Below are 16,859 nucleotides of genomic sequence, written 5' to 3' on the forward strand. Positions count from 1 at the left end.
ACGGTTAACCATAAGTGTCCTACGCTTATTTCCTAAGTCAATATGCCTTAAAAGTATTTTGGTATCAGTAGGATACCTTCCGTAATGCCCGTAACGAGTTTAAGTTAATATTATGCCCCGTAGGGGCTTTTCGGTCATTTTAAAGACTTTAAAAGGGCTTTTCGAGTTCTACAGGAAATCTGAGTTTCCCGAACAGCTTATAAAGCTTAAAATACTTTATTTATTATTTAAAACCAGTAGCAACTGGAATCGGGTCAAAAGACCTTGTAGAACTCCCGTTTTGGCCAAAACGGGCATATTCGGTATTTACCGAACCGTAGCCATAACCGCAGGTTATGAGCAAGGTAAAAATTATTAAAAATCTTTAAAATTCCCAAAATATTATTTTACCACAGTGGGTAAAAGTTTTGGTGACGAAAACTTGGGTTAGATGGGCGTTATGCTAATTGCGCCGTTAATTACAAAACTTTCTTAAAAGTGCGCCTTTTAGCATAACTCTCATTCTAGGCCTCGGATTGACGTGAAACTTTAAGGACATGCTTATAATTTAACAAGCAAGGTTTTGGTCCGTTCACGTGTCCGAAATACTCGTTTTAATTTTAAAAGGCCGTTACGGTCAACTTTTAGGCGAATGACGGAAATACGTAAAAGACTCGGATAACTCATGAACCGACCACATAGGCGTATACCAACATGTGACCTGGTCCTAAGAGAGTCCTAAGGTATATTTATACCTCACTAAAACGGGTCAGAACTGAAGTCAAAGCAAAAGTCAAACTTATGCGACTTTCGGCTCCGAACCGGTTCAATATAGTAAATGATCGATTCAAACGAGCGCAAATAGGTTTATATACTTATTATCATGTTTTATGATTGTCAAAACAGGTTCCATAACATATACATTACAGATTATGCATAAATCGCTAAAATAGCTTTCTGTTGACTTTTTAACCGCACGTTTGACTCGACATTTGACATAGTTAGAGTGGTGATCAGGGGGAACCATTTTAGAGGTTTATTACCCACGTAAATACCAACTCATAACCACTTTTGATTCTTCATAAGACTGAACCATTACTGATTTATTGTAAAGTCAAACCGTAGTTACGACGGTTTGGTTTTTTAGCTAAATACTAAGCAAATGTGGAACCACAAAGGTTGAATTACTTACAGAAGCTTAAGAGAAGACTTAAGAACACAGGGGAATGCTTTAGAGCTCTTGGAATGATCAGATGAGTGAGTTTTGAATGTGATGAATGTTGTGAGCACAATGGTGCTATTTATAGCCAAGAACAAGGCCTAAAATCATTACACAACATGCTACTACTGATCATGATGATGGGTAGGTGTCCCCTGAGTGATATGGGTCAATTGTAGGGTGCCCATGCCTCATTGATTGAGGTTTGATCGTTCAAATGGTCCAAAGGCCAAGTAGTTACAACAATTCTGCATCTGGGCACTTTACGCGACCCGCATGGGAGTTCCCATGCACTTTAACGCGGGTCGCCTAAAGTTTAAATATTAGGTGTGTTATTTAGGAGGCTCGCGGCCCGCTTACACTTAAGCCTAACCTTCACGCGGGTCGCGAGAAGTCTGTTTTTCAGATTTTTAAAATCTTTTGTCATGATTATCAGAATCCGGTAATTAATAACGAAATCTTTCGTAATGATTTACCTGACCTTTCGGTTTTGAAGGGGTAACTTTGCGGTTTGGCCCTCGGTTATTTACCGATAGGGACCTCGTGTTATTTACCCGCATTATTAAGTCCCCGGTTTATTTATTAATTATATTGGAAAGCCTTAACTTTCACTGTTGACGCTTTTAACCCTTCTTCTACGAATTCGATCGTAACTTTCTCGTTTCATATCGAAACTTCGCGAAATTCATATATATTATTGTAGTGAGGGTATAATACCGTTACAAAGTCTTTGGAACGTTAAAGGGTCACTCAGAGGTATTATTAAACATGTTGACACAGTTAACCCCTGTAGTTTGTAATCTCTCACTTTCTTCCGCGTTTTGTTTTTTGTACGATCTATAATTTATTCGTTTGAAGGTTTAAGCATTATTTAGGGATACTATACAGTATATTTACCCTTGTTGACATTTATAACCCTCGAATTTATATACTTTCAAGGTTTGTCAAAATTAGTCCTTTATTTATTATAGATGCCACGTGTAAACAAATGACATGTGTTAACACATTATTGGACACAAAAATTCGAGGTGTTACATATTAGCTACTAATATATAAGTATATAAACATGAGAATAAAACTATAAAATCATGTAGAGAATAGAACATGGAGAATTCTTATTCATTAATCAATCTTCACCATATACAAATGCCTCTATATATTTAGGCATATACATTAATACAAAGAATATAAAGAGATATGAGTTATGTATGTGGAGAGTCACCATATAAATGACTCATTCATAACACTCCCCCTTGACTATCCACATACTTTTAATACGCTTGGTGATACTGCCTCGTTAAAAACCTTGCTAGGAAAACCCAGTGGGACAAAACCTCAGCTAAGGGAAAAAGAGTGCAGCACGTATTTTCTTATTCTGATACTTCTGGATCAGGTATGTTGCCTCGTTAAAAACCTTACTAAGAAAACCCAATGGGACAAAAATTAGTTAAGGGAAAAAGAGTGCAACTTAAAAAAATCTCCCCCTCATTATAATATGTATCCTTTAAGTAAAATGTGTCCATCTTCCTCGAATGTTACTCAAAACTTTTGTAGAATAATTTGTTGTTTGATGCCTTGAAGTGCAATACTTTATATTGAGTAATGTTGTAAAATCTTCTTGTGAGACTTCTAGTGCTTCCTCTTGCAAACAAATACCATAAGACCCACTACTATGTTGTGTTACATTCTTTACATCTACAAGACTAACGAAACTAGATTTCATAGGTTAGTAAAATATAAACACATATCATTCTTACCTTTAGGGTATCGACATATCTGCTTTACCATTCAAATGTCTCCTCATTGTACATGTGCTATATCATGTTGATAAATTCAAATAAGAAAAACATATTATGCATAGATAGAAAGAAATATTAATGCACAATTGCACTTTTTCCATGGTACTTTTGGAATGAGAATCCCTACTTTGGTAGGAGATGATAATAGTCATTTCTTATAAAAAATGACTTAACAACCTTTAACATACTTTAAGGTTCAACTATGTCCATACTAAAATATCCAAACATCATCTTCTAGATGTACTTGAGGGATTAGTAAAATATGATTACATATATACTCAAACTACAGTTCGAGTAATAATTAGGCCGTGCCAAGGTCATTCAAAAATTCTCCCTCTAAAAGCTCGACAATTTCTCTCAATGATGCCTAGAATCATTACTGTAAATTGCGATTATAGTGAACTTTTAAAAGTAGAATGTTCATAGAACATGGCTAATTTAATTAAACTTATATCCCTCTTTATGTGAATATCTCGAGTTATACAACACTCGACCCAACTATTTTAGTCCATACGTATTTTGTCAACTTCATATAATACGTTCTTGCGGTTTTTACATCATTAATGCTTCTAGCATTATCAATCCATGAGGGAATTCTTTCTATCTTATCCAAATATGCATGTGCTTTCACTCTTAGAAGTTTTGCTATATAAACTTGCCCTTTTAACACATAGATATATCTATATCATATGCAAAAATATCAAGAACACTTGCTTTTATCTCCAAAATTCATATTGTGCCATGTTTGTACACAGTGTACATTGAGATGCCATTATAACCAGGTACACATTTTCTATGTATGTTTATTGGAGTATTGGTGCACTATAATTACATCCATAAGGTGTTTCAATTAACCTCTTAAGCACTCAAATGCTTTAGGATACTCATGGGGAGTTCCAATTATATTCAATTCAATAACATATACAACATGTATATGTATTCAGATCTGAATTTATATAATAATCATAATATTCTCGAGAACTTATTTTATATGACTTAGTATCAAGTGATACATAACTTTCATAAGACGCGTGTCAATTCTCTTTTATATATTACCAGACTAATAAGATACTGGAAAGTCAACGCATCCACCACTGAAGAATACGTTTTCTCATAATTAATCATAGGTATTTGTGAAAATTCTTGTGCCACCAATTTTGACTTATATCACTTAATTTGATTTTCACATGATTCGCGTAAAGACACTTTTGTATCCAGCATATTTTACAACTTCAGTTGTATGGACTGTTCGTCCAGAAACTTTCCATTTCATTAGAGAACTAAACTCTGCCTTATTTGCGTCTTTCTATTTTGGCCAATCATTTCTTAATATTCATTCATAGGCAGATCTTAAATCTTGATCCTCATCATTTAATCATTTTAAGCGCTACAATATATACAAAAGTATAACAACGTCGATTTTTATTTCGATACCATACATATCTTAGACATGATACAACTTAGCGAGATCTCTTTATTTTCAGGTACCTGAGGTTCTTCTTGAACCATCATGTCTATTGTCCCTTCAGGGGATCTTATTACTATAACCTCGACTTGACCATCTTAATTACTTGCTCCAATTTTCGAGGAATTTTATTGTTGGAATCAACTAGTCTACCACGCTATAGGCATGCAATAGACTCATTACAAAAATACGTGGTTGTCCTCTTGGGACACAAAGATAACTGGAGCATAAGCAGTTGATTATGTGACTTACTTAGTCGCTCTATTTAGGTCAGTGAACTTGTCTGGTAATTTGTTCTTTAATATTGGTAAATGAATTATACTTTAAACTTCTAGTTCATAGTTTATATTCTGAGGATCAAGATGACATGATAATTCATTTTACTTTTCACTTTCCAACTGCTTGTTATCTCCCCCTAATGTTGGGAACATTCATTCACTAAAGTGAAAACCAATGAGCCATAAACGAATTTCTCACTAATGGCTTTAAGTATTTAATCATAGACGATTATTTATACCCAACATATTCTCAAACTTTTTAGAAGTCCCATCTTTGTGCGGTGTGGTGGATGAGTTTCAATATATGTCGCACAACCAAAATCTTTGATGAGACATCTTTGGTTCCTGACCAAAAACCAATTGTATGGGGAGAACTATCACTTATTGGCTTGATGTGAACTGATGGTACTATATATAAAATTACATGTACCTAAATGAACTTTTGCTCCTCTCATGATCATTGGCTTTATAACCAATAGTAGACGTTTAGTGATTATCTCAACAATAACACTTATTCCAATGATTGTTAATAATTTGTGAATCAAATTCATTAATATCAAATAAATATACTAATCTGGATTAATATGCTTGCTGTCACATTAGCTAAGCCACAATCACACAAGCTTCAGGTTGTGGATTTGATAACCATTTAGACGATGCATCGATTTTAAAATACTAAATGGTATCATGTTTGTATATTTATTTCCGTTATCATTTTCAGAATATTTGGGGATTCACACCCTACTTTGGTACTTAACTTCACTTGAGAGCAAACATGACATGTAATTATCAAGATAATCTTCTGGTTCTTCGATACTTTTCACATCATCATTAATGACTCGGTGTGGTCTAACCGGTCATGCCAATTAACTAAATACTTATGATCCATAAACCTTTGGATTATGATCGCATATGTATTACTTGCACGTATGTAATACAAAATGTAAGATACAAGAGAATGTATTATAACTTCAAAGTTTAAACCATCATGTTATATGGTCATTCCTTAGTTTGCCACTTTTGGTGGTCGATCTCATTATGACTATTGTTACAATTCTAATAGTCGATCTCATCATGACTATCATTTCAATTATTGTAGTCGATCTCATTATAATTTCTAATGGTTGATCTCATTATCAACATGACCATCATTGTATTTTTCTCAGTGATCACAATGATCAATATATATTCATTTCATGGATCAAAGTAAAACCAAACAATTTTCACGGTTTCCATTATTTACTCGGACATATAAATCTAAATTGATTTAGAACCTTTTGTTTCTTTTTAATGATATTGCTACCTTAGGATCGTATTTGAGGTTTGACAAACAAAGTTTGTTTTATCCGATTTTCCCTTATAAATAAACTTCTCTTTGTTGTCCGAGTCATATAATAATACCGGTCTAACATCTCACGACCATTTAAAACTTGATAATGAGATACATGGAGTATGACACTTTGGGTGTCAAATCTACGCATATTTCTCCTCTTTCATGAGAGTGACAATAAACCATGATCTGGTTTAATCGTTCCATTCAATATTATCGATGCAAAGAAATGATAGCATATAGAATACAAGATATAGATAGCAACAAATCATTCAATACATGATCTCATAGCATGTCATCATATAAAAACAACTTATAATAGGCCTTTATGAAATAAGAAACCTTTTCATCACTAATAAGCAAACGTATATAATTTATGTAATAACATATCATGGTATAACCAATCACAAAGATATGATATAACCAATCACAAAGATATCTTATATATATTCGTTACTTACTTTGAAACTTAAACATAGATCTCTTTCAACTTCTCAGATCATTTATTATTTGAAAATTGGAATATTTATGAACTACATAGCGTACTCAATTTTTTCTTCTCAAATATTGATATTAAAAAACAAAAACTAACGACATCAAATAAACAATCTATATATTGCACATATGAATCATATAGCAATGGTCATTATTTTATACAAGCAATAATAATAGTTAATCAAAAATTAAATTATTAAACATTATGACATAGCCTAATGAATGCATGAGAAAAACCGACATCGCTAGAAGGGGTTTCTCTAATAACAAATAATGATATCTAGCAATAGGAATCAATTACATGAATTTCTTATATGCAAAATTTGTTATAAATGCTAGTATAACCCTAGTATAAATACCAAACGTTATTTTTATAATCATGCTATAACAATAATAACACATTGCATTATAGATTGTATACTTTATTTAAAACTAAATCACGTGATGTTTCCAATGAGCACTACACACATAACTCATTTATATCTAATTGTGTAAAAGTCCTTTGGCATGCTATATATTAACAATGACTAATGAAAACAATTAATTACGATCCACATTATAACTCATTTATATCTAATTGTGTAAAAATCCTTTGGCATGCTATATATTAACAATGACTAATGAAAACAATTAATTACGATCCATATTAATATTTTATCTTTTTTTTTACGGCCAACAAGCAAATCATATTAATATTTTATCTTTTTTTTACGGCCAACAAGCAAATAATTTCAGTTAAAGGAATAAAAAAAGGACTTCACTTGGGGTTTAACAGAAAAAGTGTATATATTATGTCCTTGATTGAGTAGTAAAACTTTATGAGATAAGATATTCTTTTCGATCAATTAAAAAGCATAAAACTTTTTTTTTTAAATAAATTATCATGGTATAATTAATTATAGTGTAACAAAAAAAAATATCTCACGTATACATATCTGTCATGTTAATTTGAATCTATGATTTTAACATATCATCATTTGTTTACTAGTAAATAAGCCCACCTTTTTTTTACTTTCTACAATAATAAGTTATGTAGTTCCATATAATCGTAAAAGTATCACAAGGGTCTCAATGCTATAAATATAATATCTTACCATGCAAATATTTCAAATATTCATATATAACATCTATTTGATCCAACTTTATGAATAAGATACCAACTCATCAATATAATCAAAATCACCATAACAAGAAACAAATTTAATTAAATCCAATTACTTGGTGTATGCTCTTGTGTTTCTATGCAACCATCTAAATTCATTTTTTTTACCATTGTGTTCATATATTCTTATCTAAGCACTAAAAATAAATTAAGAAGTAGCCTACATATTGTTTATTAAAATAATGAGTAACACGGTATCTAATATGAATGGGTAATTTTTTTTAACTATATCTTTTATGTATGTACCGAAATCAATATTTTGGATATATGTCCTCAATTCATTTTTTGTCTTATCAATAAATTAAAATATATTAAATAACAAAATATCAATATTTTTTTTTGTGCACTTAGAAATATATTATATCAAAATCTGAAACTTAAAAAGTCCTCTAAAATTGTAAATACAACGGTATAACGTCTCCATTATTTAAATAATCTTTTGAGATTGATATAAATTGAATCAAAACAGAGATTTAATTAAATTGTTAAATAATCTTTGAATTCGTTGTCCCATATAACAAACTCCCATTTCCAAATTAAAATTCAATCCAAATCAATATAATATTATAATTCGTCAATGCATATCAACAGGATGTGTATATGTATTATGAGCAATAAGTTTTTATGTTGTTACCTTATTTGCCACTTGAGATAGGTTCGTGATTGCAGAATGGAACGCCCCGTCAAACGAGCGATGAGTGGGATGTTGGTGATAGCTGTTGTCAAGTGAGACTCGCAGTTGGTGGCTCCAGTAGGCAATATTAACTTGAACAAAACAATAGAGAATCGCTACCGCTATGGTTTTTTTTCAACAAAAACACCGTCGTGCTGATAACGTGTTGTAAAACAATGGTCTATTAGCTACTAATATATAAGTATATAAACATGAGAATAAAACTATAAAATCATGTAGAGAATAGAACATGGAGAATTCTTATTTATTAATCAATCTTCACCATATACAAATGCCTCTATATATTTAGGCATATACATTAATACAAAGAATATAAAGAGATATGAGTTATGTATGTGGAGAGTCACCATATAAATGACTCATTCATAACAAGTCATAATATATGTTAAATTAATACATTAATTGTTAGCAGAATGGTAGGAGATAATAGGTTCATCTTTGCAATATCCATTGAATATATATTCATATCGACAACAATTGAAAGCATGTGATGAAACCATATCTGAAATCTTATCCTCATAATTTTGATGGATTGCCAAGAAAATAACCATTGACAATGTATTATCCATGACAAAAGATTCCAATGACTGGAACGAAATCCTATTTGAAATCTAAACTTATGTTCAGTCAGTAAAGATAGGTGAAAGATGTGTTGGCATGACCTGATCAGTTCGTGCTAACGTATGTCAACCTTGGATAGCAATTGAGTTTCTACCGATGGCAAGCAAACATTGCTAGTTTGTGAGTGATAATTGACAGATGTATATAATATTAAGTTTTGATTTACTTTTTGGATTTACTATTTTCCCATTGTTTTAAACCATAGGTGTTGTTTGATAGGTAACAGTCAATTTTATGGTAGTGAGTCCATCGAGAAATGACAAACCGTATGGCATAGTACTATACATTATATACATGCTCTACACTTATTACTCTCTTATACAAAAACCAACTGGCACCTTTTCATATACATACACATATCAATTCGCATCCATTAAAAACAATGAACTCGCGTCGGTAAAAAAAAAAAAAAGAAACGATGCTTCGGTTCATGTAACCGCCACTTCAAACTTAAAAAAATGTATACATACAAAAACAACCAAAATAACGACACAACTTGGGTTAACGCCATGGCCATAAACAATTTAAAAACTGGAGAATGGACACACCGTTACGGCACCGACAAAACCATTCAAAAACCGTCATCTAACAAAATCATTCAACAACCGCAGTTGATAATCAAACCGACGCGTCTTCACTCCAACCACCATCTCCCCCGTCCGCTACCGTTTCACACCCTATATAACATCATCGATCTGTATATTTACAATTATTTCTTGGTTGCCGCAAACAAGACGTGTTGATGTAGAAAGACAACAGAGAGGCGGTGATCACTAATCACAGAGGAAGTTTAATGACGGTAGCGGTTGTTCTCCGGCGACGCGCACGTTCTTTGCCTCAAAGACCAACTTTTCCGGTGCCGGTTTCGGCAACGATCTTCAAATGCTTCACCATCATGGTTCAAACAGATAAGAAGGATGCTGATGGGCGTAGTGCTGGGGGTTTGGGATGCGTTATAGGCGACCCGTGCATAAAACAACGAATGTCGCAACAACTTCTGCATCTACAGAGGAGGATTGAGATTGTAGAGTGCACGGCGGAAGGAATTTTGTGTTTGATGATAAATAACCAGAGAGAAGATGGTAAGTTTTTTCTATTAATCTCAAACCATTGTTTTGAGATGTGTATGGCTTCATTTATCAAGTTATTATTGCAGGGGTTTACAATTACAACTATGGTTTTGTTTCTTACTGTGGGCAATACCCCTGGTTTCATTTAAATATAATTTTATATTTGTAGTTTTGTACATCTAAATAAGCATTGCCTTTAATCCACAATGGTTTCATTTAAATATAATTTTAATTTATATTTGTACAAAGCATTGCTACTATTATTTTTTTTAAAAATACTTTACTGATATGTAATATTTATCCGGTACAGCTAATTAAATTTGATTTTAATTTTTTGTATTTTACTATTTATCTACTATTTTTTAATGAAACTTTAGAAGATTAAAAAAACATGATTAAACTTTATGCTTTCGCATAATCCTAATTCGATAAACTTTGTGTATACTAATATTTAAGTAGTTGTAATACTTGATGAATTAACTCATGTCTGGCATATGCTTTAAACAAAACATTTGTGTCATTGTAATTCTTAATTGAATATGTATGTTGGTTGGATATGTAAGTTTTTATGGTTATGTCTAATATTAATGTCTTTGCATGAAACCTTGGATGAATGGTTTTTTTTTTCTTTTTTGTCATTCTTCTATGTAGTGTCGTTGATAGCTTAAAGAAAAAAAGTGTACATGTACTAATCGATATTTGTCTTAATTGTTGAGTGTTATGTGCCTTATGTCCTAGGCTTAATGTAAAACTACTATGGAGCCGGGGTCTCACTGAAAGCAACTTTTCTATTCCTACGGGGTAGATGTAAGGTTGTCAACATTTTACCATTCTCACACTCTAGCTCAGCTTTGTTATTAGTGGGATTTATTGAGTATGATGATCATGATTTTAAAACCTAATGTGTATCTTTGTTTTTTTTAATAATTTATTAAAAACTTTCATAATCAACATTCCGCCGCAACGCGCGGGTAACGTCAACTCGTTATATTATAATTTCTAACTTTTAGCAACCAACCATAAAAATGTTCTAAAGTAGTAATTAAGATTGGTTCTATTAGAAAAAATAGCAACATTTACATACAAGCCAAGAAAATTTTCAAATACACAGTATCAAAACAAGAACAACAACTTTATTACCAGTTGGCACAGATTATCAAACGTACATAAACAGTCGGCACAGATTAACCGACTGAAGACAAAGTACAAGATTCAGATAATGTATATCACTCAGCCTATGCAGATCATCAAACTAATTATTTACTCTATCTTTGATGATCTGAATGATCAACAAAACCCACAAAACTACAAGATTGAAACCCTAAAATTGTTATGAAAGTTCTAGAGTGAGAAAGTGAGTTCTAGAGAAGATAATGAGATTGTTATGATTCCAAGACATTAGATAATCATTTCCTTTATAAAGACCGGGCCAAAGGCCAACGATAATAATCAAGCAGTCCAAGTATAAGAGAAGCCCAAGATCATTTTCTTTATAAACGATCCACTTAATGAAGCTAGCCCAAGTATCAACAATATAAGCAGCCAAACCCAAAGCCAATACTCATGCAAAGAACAATAGTACAGAAAATTAATAAAAGATAATAGAAAAAGATATAAATAATCCCCCCCCCCCCAATTCATTATGCAAAACAATCAAAAAATGCCTAGAGTATTGCAAACCTTTTCATGAGAATAAACCAGTAGGCCTTTTGTAAAAATATATGTTGCTTGTTCCTCAGAAGTAACACCAACAGTTTTAATAACACCCTTGGATATTTTCTCTCTTAAAAAGAAGAGATCAATTTCAAAATGTTTTGTACGTTCATGAAAAACAGGATTACCAGCTATAGAAATAGTTGCAGTGTTGTCACAAAACAATGAAACAGGAGGTTTAACTTTAACTTTTATCTCATTTAAGATATTAAGAAGTCAAATGACTTCACATGTAGCAGCACACATAGAATGATATTCTGTCTCAGTAGAAGATCTTGATATGGTGGACTACTTTTTGCTTTACCATGAAACAAGAGAAGATCTTGATATTCTGTCTCACTGACAGACTTTCTAGAGTTGATACATTTACTCCGGTCAGGATTTGCAAAGGCTTTAATTTCTAAAGATTCTCCCTTTTTAAACAAAATACCTTTTCCAAGTGAAACATTAAGATATCTTAAAAGTTTTAAAGCAATTTTGAAATGAGCACTAGTGGGACTATGCATGTATTGACTCAGATAATGCACAAAATAAGCAATATCATGTCTAGTGTATGAAAGATAAATCAATTTTCCTAATCTATATCTTCTACATATAATAAATAAAACTATTGCTGGGACACGTGTCAGGTGTTGAGGGCCATGCCATTTTTCTTTTCCTGCTCATTTTTCAGATCCATTTACCTTACCCCACGTTTAATGAACCTGGCCCATTTATAGGCTTGATAGACTATCCCCAATATAGTTTACCTAATTCTCCGATCCTTTCCCTTTCTTCCTCCAAAACCCTAATGGCCATAATGGCGATTTCAGTATATGTGCGCCGCTTCAATTCCCGCTCATTTGATAACCCTATATCTTTATTTCTACCAATCAAATCTCAAAACCCATTTGGTAAATTACACGTTTTTTTGTCTTGGATGATAAAGTTACCATCTTTGAGGGTCAAATGGTCGGCCTTTCTTCGTCCCCCTTGAGGATTGTCGTTCATCTCGCTTAGTCGCCGGCAAGAGGATGCAACATGCTATAATACTGCCGCTCTCAATTGTGATTATCAGTTCAAGATTTAAGATAAGAATCATGTTATACAACCCAACAATTGAAGGTACTTTTAAGTTAAAATAAATTGCTTATGGTTACCTGCTTATTGTTCTTAAGCATGAAGTTTAAGCATCAACTGTTGATTGACTGACAATTTAAATTCTAATGATATACCTGTTAACAATTCTATGATAGTTTTTGTTCATGCCGAATAGATTGTGTATTTATGTTTTTTAACATGTGGTGTATAAACGATCTTTAAAATATGTTGGGCCTCAGTTCAACCAATTATATTGTATCAATGTTTTTACGTGATATGATCTTCATGGAAGTAGTATGCCTTTGTTACAAACTTGGCCTTATTGGCCAAATGATGGTGGTGGAGATTCAGGTAATACGACTACCAGTTATGTGTTGCCCAGAATGATCTTTGATCTCTAGATCGCAAATGATAATCGTAACTTTATTGAATACTGAAATTTGAATACAATGTAATGATCGAATGTAATGAACAAGTTTTACAAATGAAAATCTAAGGCCTATTTATACTAATCTAATGGGTACCGGTGAATAGACGCGTCTCTTCGTGAACGGGTGTGTCTCTAGGATCTTGTGGATGAGATTTAACGTGAAGAGGTGCGTCTCTAAATCGAATGGTTGCGTCCCTTCCTTCTTCTCCTTGTGGCCGAGATCAAAAGGGTGCCTCCCAAGGGGTTTCGCAACCCTTGGGGTGGTGGTTATTAATTTCTGGTTTGTCATAACTGCCCCCCGAACTTTGTAACCGCCATGCAACCGCCATACTTTACACTAATTACTAATAAACCCTTGTACTAGGATGTGTAGAGATTAAGGATTTCATTCACCCCCCTAATCTTGAACATCCTTGAGTTGTTGCAGATCTTGAACTCCGAGCAGTTCTCGCATTGTAGCAAACTTGACCCTTGCTAGTGCCTTTGTTAGTATGTCTGCCCGTTGTAGTTCTCCACTTACGTGTTCCACATTGATGTCCTCGTTCTCAACGCATTCTCTTATGAAATGGTAGCGTGTATCAATGTGCTTGCTTCTTCCATGAAAGACCGGATTCCTCATGAGTGCTATTGCAGAAACATTATCCACCCTGAGTGTTATCTTCTCTTCCTTCCAGCCTGTAATTTCACTTAATAATCTTTTAAGCCGTAGTGCTTGGCATGCTGCTGCAGTGGCTGCCATGAATTCTGATTCACACGATGATAATGCCACTGTCTGTTGCTTCTGTGTACACCAGGTTATAGGTGATTCTCCAAAGTAGAATACCAGACCAGTTGTTCCTTTTCCTTTGTCTGTATTAACTCCAAAACTGCTATCACTATAACCTGTGATCTTACATCCTCCTTGCTTCTTGTAGATGATTCCATGCTCTTTAGTTCCTTTGATATAACGTAGTATTTGCTTCACTGCTTTCAAGTGTTGCTCCTTTGGTTCTTGCATGAATCTACTAAGCAGACTGACTGGGTAACATAGATCTGGCCTTGTATGCAATAAGTACCTGAGAGAACCTATCAGGCTTCTGTAATGTGTTGCATCTACTAGATCTCCTTCTTCAGTCTTCGTTAATTGTGTTCCTGGAGTCATGGGAATCTTTGTGTCGTTGCAGGATAACATATCAGCGTCTTTGAGTATCTTGTTGATATAGCCTGTCTAGTTGATGGCTATCTCACCCCCTGCTTGAATAACTTCTATTCCCAGATAATATGCTAGCAATCCTAGATTGCTTATTTCAAATTTGTTCTTCATCTGAGATTTGAAAACATCTATCTCCTTCTTTGATGTTCCAGTGACTATCAAATCATCAACATAGACTCCGACTATCAGCGTAGAAGTCTCACTTGTCCTTGTATAGATTGCATTCTCTAAAGTGCACTTCTTGAAGTTAAGTGACTTTAGGGTTTGATCTAACTTCGTATTCCAAGCTCTTGGTGCTTGTCTCAATCCATATAGTGCTTTTGATAGTCTATAAACCTTTACTTCATCTCCTGGCTTTACAAATCCTTCTGGTTGTGATACATAGACCTCCTCCTTGAGATCTCCGTGTAAGAATGCAGACTTCACGTCTAAATGATGTACCTCCCAACCTTGATATGCTGCTAAAGCCAACATTAGTCGAACTGTCTCTATGCGTGCTACTGGTGCAAAGACTTCGTCAAAGTCTATTCCGTGTTGCTGAACATATCCTTTTGCAACCAGCCTTGCTTTGTGTCTGACCACGTTTCTGTTTGCATCTTTCTTAGTCTTGAATACCCACTTTAAACCTATTGCCTGGTGATCTCTTGGCAACTCTGTCAATCTCCAAGTGTTATTCTTGTTTATCGAGTCTAACTCGGCCTTCATTGCTTCAATCCATTTTCTGTCACTAGATGCTTCCTTGTAATTCCTTGGTTCTTCTTCAGCAAGTAATAATTCTTGTGGATCTACTTGAATTTCCTCTGTTTCTTCGTATAGTTCTTCGAGACTTCTTAGTTTTACTGGAGTGTCACTAATACTCTCCATTGTACTTTCAGAGGTAGATGGACCTCTACTTGATAATCTGCTTGAACTTCCTGATGAGTTTTGATTGTACGAATGTGTTGGCGGGGTTACATAGGAGTTTCGTTCTTCTGTCTGATCTACTCCTGAATCATCATGATGTGGCCCGCTACTACTAGGACTACTTGGTTCATTTTCTTCTAACTCTGGTGGGTTGTCATCTTCTTGAAGGACAAAGTTTGTCCATTCGGGATTCCCTGAATCTACCGTTTCCATATAACTATTCCAGTTCCATGGTTGACCTTCCATGAACTTTACATCTCTACTGACACATATCTTGTTCTTCGTCGGATCATATAATCTATATGCCTTTGATCCTTCTTCTATTCCAAGGTAAACCATAGGTGCACTTCTATCATCTAACTTCTTTTGTTGAAGTGGTAATACCTTAGCGTATGCTGTGCAGCCAAAAACCTTTAAGTGTTCCAGATTCGGCTTTCTTCCTTTCAATGCTTCATACGGGGTCTTGTTTACCAAAGCCTTTGTTGGAATCCGGTTTAATACATATAACGTATGTCTTATTGCTTCTCCCCAAAAATTTTGTGGCATGTTCATTGCCTTTAACATGCTTCGAGTAGTTGACAACATCGTCCTGTTTCTTCTTTCCACTACTCCGTTTTGCTGAGGGGAATATGGCGCTGTAAGCTGTCTCGCTATGCCATTGTCCTTGCAATACTTGTTGAATTCAGCCGATGTGAATTCTCCTCATCTGTCCGTCCTTAGCATTTTTAACTTGGTTCGAGTTTCTGTCTCCACCTTTTCTTTGAACTGCTTGAAAGTTTCGAATGCTTGATCCTTGGAAGTAAGTAGATATGCCCACATGTAACGAGTACAGTCATCTACAAGTAGAAATATATACTTCTTCCCAGCATGTGTTGGTGGGGATATAGGACCACACAAATCTCCATAGACTAAATCCAGAGGTCTTAAAGATATGAATTTCGCCTGGTTTGGAAATGGTGTCCTACTATGTTTTCCTAATAAGCATGCGTCACATACTTGATTGGCATGACTTATTTGAGGAACTCCATGTACCAAGTTCTTTCGAGTCATTTCCTTAATAGCATCGAAGTGTAAATGGCCTAATCTTGCGTGCCATAACCATGCTAAATCTTCTGTGTTTGAGAGCAGGCAGATTGGCCTTCCAATCTTCAACTTTACTTTATACAACCTGTTCTTCATTCTCCTGACTCGCATTAGTAACTTTCTATTTCTGTCGCGGACTGTTAGTAAGTCTCCATCCATTACTACTTTGTAACCAATTTCTGTGAGTTGTCTGAGGCTCAATATGTTGCTTTTCAGACTTGGAATGTAGTATACTTGAGAAACAATCTTTTGTTCTTGGTTCAGACATTCCAGCAGTATTGAACCTTTGCCTTTAATTTCTACGTGTGACCCGTCTCCGAACCCAACTTGCCCTGTCACCTTTTCA

At 34.2% G+C, this 16,859-nt stretch overlaps 1 protein-coding gene across 1 annotated transcript; it reads right to left on the reverse strand.

The window, feature by feature from the left end:
* Nucleotides 1–13,732: 13,732 nt before the first annotated feature.
* LOC118488247 (secreted RxLR effector protein 161-like) lies at nt 13,733–14,476 on the reverse strand. Its single transcript, XM_035985503.1, has one exon. The coding sequence runs from the start codon at nt 14,474–14,476 to the stop codon at nt 13,733–13,735; it is 744 nt and encodes a 247-aa protein (XP_035841396.1).
* Between the last annotated feature and the right edge of the window lie 2,383 nt (nt 14,477–16,859).

This window comes from Helianthus annuus, chromosome 16 (assembly GCF_002127325.2).
Source record: "Helianthus annuus cultivar XRQ/B chromosome 16, HanXRQr2.0-SUNRISE, whole genome shotgun sequence".
Lineage (NCBI taxonomy): Eukaryota > Viridiplantae > Streptophyta > Magnoliopsida > Asterales > Asteraceae > Helianthus > Helianthus annuus.

Coding starts and splice junctions, on each gene's coding strand:
- LOC118488247 (XM_035985503.1), bottom strand. CDS start 14,476: ATGACTCCAGGAACACAATTAACGAAGACTGAAGAAGGAGATCTAGTA.